This window comes from Leishmania donovani, chromosome 36, assembly GCF_000227135.1.
Source record: "Leishmania donovani BPK282A1 complete genome, chromosome 36".
Lineage (NCBI taxonomy): Eukaryota > Euglenozoa > Kinetoplastea > Trypanosomatida > Trypanosomatidae > Leishmania > Leishmania donovani.
Genome location: NC_018263.1, coordinates 2,420,336 through 2,427,581, shown reverse-complemented (window position 1 = coordinate 2,427,581; position 7,246 = coordinate 2,420,336). Strand labels below are relative to the sequence as shown.

The window sequence follows — 7,246 nt, the reverse complement described above, 5'->3', positions numbered from 1 at the left end:
CGGACCACCACCCCGCTGCTCCACGCACGACAGATGCCCACCGCCACCACCCTCGAGCCGGACTGCGCACGCGGCCCACGTGGGTCAATGCGCGCAGTGGGCCCGGGCCCGTCTGGCGCCGATCACGCAGCACGTACGTGAAAGAAGGGACGAGGACGGGCACGAAGTGCCCGCAAGGTGCATGGCCCGACTCGGCAGCAGGGACGGCTCGCCCTACACAACGAGGATGCAGCCGTGGCGCAGCAGAAGGCAGGTGAACTGTAGTCGTGTACCCGTGTACATCTTTGTGGGCGGGCTCGTGGTGAAAGGGCGCGTGGGAAAGGAAAAATGTTTTTTTTTTTTTTGTTACTGCATAGCGGCATCTCCCTCTTTCTGTAGACGTTGTTGCCACTCCCACCCTCTTTGTGACGGGGTGGATAAGTGAGAACGCAAAGCCACGAAGGTGAGCGCGCGCTCCGGTGGATTCCGTACTCAGGCAAGGAAGGCGGACGGACGGAGAATGATGTCTTGTTCCACAACTGGCACATTTACGCATTTTGTTTTTGTTTTCGTGCGCATCATAGGGGATTAATGCATACGGCTGCATGCGGTAGCGGCTGATCATCACATCCCCAAGCACGCATCCCGGTGAGCTTTCTCTGTGCCATATTCGCGAATACCAGAAGTTACCGGAAGCTTGCGACCTCCGCACTATGCAAACGAACGTACGCTTCCACAGAGCTGCTTCATGTTAGAGGTTATAGGATGGGCAACTACGGATGTGAAGGGAACGGCAAAGGCCTTTTATGGCTCTTGTGTTGCTCAACGTGTCTGTCGGATGCACAGCAAGCAAACGAGTAGAATACGTCCGCCCGCACACGCCCACCAAGTTCTACGGGCATGCTCGCCATCTCCATCACAAAAGACCAGAGCAGGGGGGGGGGGGAATAGTATTCTCAATCAGTCATTAGTACGAAGACTGTAACTTTAGAGAGCATCGCCGAGATATCGTGGGGACGCTGGCATCCGGTGGAGGAGTCGTCATGCTGCATAGTTCTCGACTTTGTACACCAGCGTAGGAGAGAGAATGACGTGTGCTGCTCTCATGACCTGCCGACTCAGATCCCTAACTCCTGCTTCTCCAAGCCTCCCGCCTGCCACACTTCTTATTTATCTGCTTACCGTTTTTTTTCCTACCTCCCGTTGCTGGAGGCTACTTCTGCCGTGCTTACTGACCCCGCTGCACTCCGCCGTCCCCCTATTGACCCTCCTTCTCTTTCCTTCTTTTCTTGTTGCGGTCGTTGCCATCCTTTCCTTTTTTTTTATCGCGCGTCTGCATATGCGTGTGTCTGTGTGTGTCGTACGCCGCCGTCCTTTGTTTCACACCTTTTTTTGTAAATATGGCCCTCTCTGTCTTTCTGTGGCTGGCTGCGCTGGGTTTCATCTTTCTCACTTGCCCTTACCCCGCTCTGCGTCTCCTCTTTATGCGTGTTTGTCTTTCTGTGTGTGTGTAGGCTCGCAGTGGCTAATACTGCTTCTCTTCCATTTTCGATTTTCTTTGTGACGTGCTTACCAGGCTTTGCTGTTTTTTTTTGTCTCTCTGTCCCCCCCCCCTCTTTTTCCACCGCTGCCCACCTTTTTTTCCTCCTCCCTCGTGTGGACGATCGTAGGTGCGCATGCCTGCGTCCATGTGTGAGCAATTTTCTCTACTGCTTCTCTGCTAACCAGCAAAAGAACGAGACGGAGAAAGAACAGCGGGTGCGATGACTGCGCCTTCTGCCCTCTCCGTGTTCAGTCTTTCGTGTCCCTCTCGCTGCAGCTTTTGCGTTCGTTTTGTTCCTCTGTCTGTTGTGTAGCCTCGGTGTCTGTTGGTGCGCCCGCAAAGAGGTGACGGCATGCCGTCCTCTCCCCCAAACAAAAAAAAGCGATCCAGTTTCTTGCGCGAAGCTGCATGTGTGCAGGCGAGTATGTGTGTGCGCCGACGCCGACTCAAGCGTGCCTTAACGCCTTCATCTCAACACGAAGAGAGAATACACACACACGCACACACGAGCACATATATAGGACTCGGAAGGTGTCCCTTACCCTAGCCACGATGGGTGAGCGGAGGGACGATGGTAGAGGGACTTTGACAGGAAAGGCTGTCATCGACATCGTTCTGTGCTGTTGCCCCCAGTTTCGAGCAAACACTCTACAGTTACTCTGAGACCGGATGCACTTCTTGTAGTGCCACTGCACTCTTCCGTTGCCTGAGTCGCTTTCTACTAGATGAAGAATGCAGCGACCATTGAATGCGTCGCGCCTATGTGCGTGCGTATTGGTGCAGCTTGTCCTCCATTTCCCCTCACGTCAGCTCATATAGTTGCTACTGGTTCTCACCTCAGCACGTCTGCTCTCCTCTTCGCCCTCGGCTCTCTCCCTCTCTCATGTTTTTTTTTTTTTGTCGACACTTCAGCGTGGCCTGGCCCGTGTTCTGCGCGACGAACTGAACGGACGTGCTAGACCATCCACTGCTGTGCACCTCGGTTGACCTATTCGCAGAGCTTCCCTGGGTCCTCACGCACCGGCGCACACCCCCACCCCACACGCTTGTGGTACTGGCCGAACTCTGCGTACACCGGCTTCCACGCTGATGAGCTGGCCGTGACTTCCTCAACAAAGGAAATCGATAGTTACCGACTACCAGAGAGAGAGGCGGCAGCTATCAAGCGCATGCCTGTCCACCCGAACAGCTGCACCGCATGACGAAAGCGACGCTTGAACGCCCACCCTCGCGTCTCCCTTTTCCTCGCTGACACAAACAGACACACATAACGCCCCATTATTGCATACCCCTGTGCTCGTTGTTGCCTTCTCGTTGCTTGTTTTTCTTTCTTCCTTGATAGGTGCACTGCCACGCCGTTCCTTTTTTTTTTTCGCGTGGCGCTTGTGCCCTGCAGCGTGTTGTCTGCTTCCTTTTCTTTCGCCCTTGCTTCTCCTTCGCCTTGCTGACCTTCCCGCTTCATGTCTGTACTCTTTTTAAAGGAGGCTCTCCGGCCCAGATCCTGTGTTGCCCTTTTCAATCATGTCGTTCATCAGCTACGTGCAGTCGCTGTGGGGCCCCTTCACGGCATCCTCCGACCGCACTTTGAGAGGCGGCAGCGGCGCGTCGTCGCAGCAGTTGGGCAGCGGGGTATGGCCTCTCTCCGCTCAGGTGCGGGAGGAAATGAAGAGGGGGACGCGCTACAACATGAAGGTTGTGCTGCGCGGCACCCGTGCGACTGGCAAGAGCACTTTGATGGCGCGCCTAAGCGGCCACCCGCTGCCGGCGCGGTACACCCCGTCTACCGAGATCATCGCTTCGACGATGCGGCTGCAAGGGGAGCTTTGCGCCCCACACGAGGGCACGAAGGTGGACATCTGGGAGGTCGTCGAGGAGGGTCGCCAGCGATCCACCTCGTCCTCGTCGGCGAACACCGGCGCAGCCATGGCCGGTCATATCCCAACAGTCCAGCTTCACGAGGCTCTGCGCGTGGCGGCAGATGCGCGGTTGCTCGATATGTACGCTGGGTGTCAACTCGTCATCTTCATGATCGACCCTCGTCAGCGCAGCTCATGGGAGTACGCGAAGCAGGAAACGCTGCACGTGCCCCCCACGAGCTGCATCCTGTACGCCCTGAACTTCTCCGATGTGGAGCCGCTCACCGGCGCTAGCGGGGTCGTCCGACTGGATGAGGTGCAGGCGTGGTGTAACCGCGTGCGTCGAGCAACCACGGGGCTCGTGCACCGCGTGCTAGAGGGCCGCCAGGCTCCAGCTGAGTTCTCGGTGCGTCCCATGACTGCGATACTGAGCGCTCAGACAGGAGCAGGAATGCTGGGCGTGGTGCGAGCTCTGCACGTGGCCAGCACGCTGGTCCGCATCACAGCGGAGGAGGTGCGAGCTCAGCAACTCTTCGCACTCCTAGCGCGTCAACAGGCCGCACCTATTGCTGGTTTCGATTCAACACGTACCCCACCAACCGGCACAGCATCAGCTGGGGGCGCCCGTGCCGACCAAGCACCAGCGTCAGGGAAGCCGCCGCCTGCTGAGGCGCTGAGAGCTGGACCGCACACCCCAGCGTCAGCGCCGCCTCTGTCTCTGAACGCTTCTGCAGGATCTTCGTTGAAGACAGCAGCGCACACTTCAATGAGAGATACTGCGCAGGCTTCAGATCACCCCTCTGTCGCGATCACTGAGGTGCAGGCCAGCACGACGCCAGCGTTGGAGTCGGACTCTGGAGGCCTTCGAATGCAGCACCGCTCCAGCGCTGTCGTGACCACCGTTAGTAATGGAACCAGCTGCGTGAACGGGGGCGGGAACGGCACGCATCCGCAACATACTTCGCTCACCCGTCCGATGAGTGACGCGGAGGCCATGAGGCTGTTTCTGGGCAATATCGACTGCGACGCGTCGGGCCAATCGTCGCCTCGCTCGTCCTCATCCTCCTCTGCCTCGGGTGCGGCGAGTAGTCGTGCCTGGGTGGCGGCGAAACGTCCCCCTGTCGAGCATCACTTCGACGCCGCGACTGCACAGCTGCCAACCCTGAATCGAACACCTGAAGGGCTGGCACAAGACGACTCTGCTGTTGCTAATGCCAACGCGGGCGTCTCTGGCTTGACGCCCCCATCGCTGTCGGAGGAGCTGCCATCTCCGCTGCCCGCTCCTCAGGTTGTGCGACCGCTGGCAGAGGACGTGGTTGGCTCCTTGGCTGCTGATATGGTGCACGATGCCAGTGTGTCCGTGGACGACTTCTTCGCCGAGGAGGGAGAGAAAGACGAATTGGATGGCGCGGCGCCAGAGGTCGATCCTGCGACACCGACCTCTGCTGCCCATCAGTCCGTGGACCCTGGCTCACGCACTGCCCGCACCTTGAGAACGCAGCGCGTGGTTCCGAGGGCAAGCATTCCCGCCTCTGCTCAGGCCGCTGCGCCAGACCCTGTTTTACAGGCCGACGTGTCCATTATCCTCGCGCAGATGAAGGCTGCGCTCACGACAGATGTGCCTATCGCCACTGCGGGCAGTGGTCCCGACGATGCAGTGGTGCGACGCGCTACTGAGCTTGATTCCGCACAGCAGGAAATGCGGCTGACACAGAGAGCGAAAAAGTCACGGCACTTGGCAACCGGCGATTCTGAGGCTCGTGGGAACCGTCGTCACCACCGAAAGAAGCACCGTGATGCGGCGGACGGGAACGCGGTGGCCGCCGTGGCTGAGGAGCCGGGGGAGGTGGACAATGGAAGTTTCGACTTAGTTCTGGTGTAGCGATGCGGTGGCTGTGATGGAAGTGATTTCAGCACGGTGAGGAAGGTGAAGGGGGGAGGGGAAGCGAGGGATTGACTGCGCCGACGACGTCGGTGGTGACTCTCTCGCCCGAGCCTCTCGCACATCCTCTCTGCACGCTTCTTCACTTTATTTTTTTGTCGACTGTCCCCCGCTGCCTTCCTCCCTCGTCTCGATCTATTCGCAGAGGCCGAATGGAGATGAGGACCTGGAGAGGAAGGAGCCCAACATGTACGTGCAAGAGAAAGTGAGCATCGCCAAATTACCCCGAGATGCACGGGGAGTATTCTGGCTCCACAACTGCATGCAGGCGAATGCATGTGCGCTTCTCTCGAAGAGGAGAGGCCTTAGGCGCTTGTGTGTGTGCATGCGCCAGCGTCTCTCGCCTTGAGGTCGGCGCTGCCTGCGGTTTCTATTTTGCGGTTCATCCGTCGCGACGTTCGCATCCACCCTTTTTCCACCTCCTCAGCGCGCAGGATGCTGTCACCTCAGCTGCCGACTCGGCGATAGATGCCATGCCCTTTTGCTTGTCCTTTGCCGCCTCGCCGTCTGTGTGATTCTGTCGCCCTCCTCACCTTCCTTCTCCACGTACCCTCTCTCTTTCCTTCTCCGACTTGACCGGTTGTGCACCTTGCACACCTTGCAGCCGTGGATGTGATGCCGCCGGAGATGTGCGCGACGTGCAGGGATACATGCTCCTGCCAGTATTCTCATCTGCGCTACTGCAAACGCTTTACTTCATGCGTCTGCGAAGCTCGTCGCCTTGCGAGCGGAAACCTTTACCACCACCTCTCAACATAAGACAGTACGACGCATAAGCGTGCACGAGGTGTGTGTGGGTGGGAGGGAGGGCAGGCGATGACACGAGGACGAGTAGGCAGCTGTCATGGGCATCTTAGACTTCTTGATGCGGATCCGCCCCACCAGTAGACCGGCGGGTATTTTGATTCTAGGTCTCGACAACGCTGGCAAGACAAGCATCCTGCGCCAGCTCAGTGACGAGGATATCTCGCACGTCGCGTCCACGCAGGGATTTCAGATTAAGAAGCTTGTTACCGGCGGAATCAAGATCAACGTTTGGGATATGGGAGGCCAGCGCGCGGCGCGCTACTACTGGCGACAGTACTTCAAAGAGGCGGACGTCGTCATCTACGTCATCGATGCGGCTGATCCTCGGCGCATCCGCGAGGCACGCCGTGAGCTGGAACACCTCCTGGAGGAAGAGAAGGTGGCAGGGGTGCCAATGCTGGTCTTCGCGAACAAGCAGGATTTGCTGGGTGCGATGTCGGTAGAAGAGGTCTCCGTAGCACTCAACCTGACAGATTTGCGAGACCGACGCTGGCACATTCAGGCGTGCTCAGCCAAAACAGGCGAGGGGCTGGATGAGGGCATCAGCTGGGCCGTGAAGCAGGTGAAGAAGTGACCAGCTATATGGCTTCTGCATGCGTTGCCTCTATCCCGGTAAGGATCTCGGCTTCTCCTCCCCGTTTCTTTCTATCTTCCTATGTGTTCTGCTGATGGGGCGTTTTGGTGCGTCTTCTCTGATTCTTGAAATGGATTACTCAAACGACTTCGCTGCGCCCTAGCTTGTCCGTGCACAGTTGCGTGTGCGCGACTGCCTCGTGAGCGTTTATGAGATCCATTTAATTTGGCTTGTGTGGGTGTACGCGCGCGTGCACGTGCCAGGTCCACCTTGGCCATCACATGTGTGTTTGGTGCGACGTGCGTGGACGTCTTTTCCGCGTTCCCCCCACCCCGTGCGCATGTGCATAAGTGTCTTTTTTTTTCTGCGCCTTCCTCATGTCTCTCTCTGGGGCATGGAGACACCGTAGCGCGGTGTCTTGGCGTTCACTACCCTAACTCTGCGTGGCTTCGTCACACAGAGAGCCCTCCCTCTCGTATCTTTTGCCAATGCTGTACCTCCTCTGGTGCTGACAGGGTCATATATCTGCGACCTGGGTAAATCAG

General features: G+C 57.9%; 2 protein-coding genes across 2 annotated transcripts; both read left to right on the top strand.

The window, feature by feature from the left end:
• Positions 1 to 3,043: 3,043 nt before the first annotated feature.
• LDBPK_366500 (hypothetical protein, conserved) lies at positions 3,044 to 5,260 on the top strand (the record flags this gene model as incomplete). The annotated part of the gene is made up of 1 exon (XM_003865714.1): positions 3,044 to 5,260. The coding sequence occupies one exon, from the start codon at positions 3,044 to 3,046 to the stop codon at positions 5,258 to 5,260; it is 2,217 nt and encodes a 738-aa protein (XP_003865762.1).
• A 904-nt stretch (positions 5,261 to 6,164) lies between these two features.
• LDBPK_366490 (ADP ribosylation factor 3, putative) lies at positions 6,165 to 6,701 on the top strand (the record flags this gene model as incomplete). The annotated part of the gene is made up of 1 exon (XM_003865713.1): positions 6,165 to 6,701. The coding sequence occupies one exon, from the start codon at positions 6,165 to 6,167 to the stop codon at positions 6,699 to 6,701; it is 537 nt and encodes a 178-aa protein (XP_003865761.1).
• Between the last annotated feature and the right edge of the window lie 545 nt (positions 6,702 to 7,246).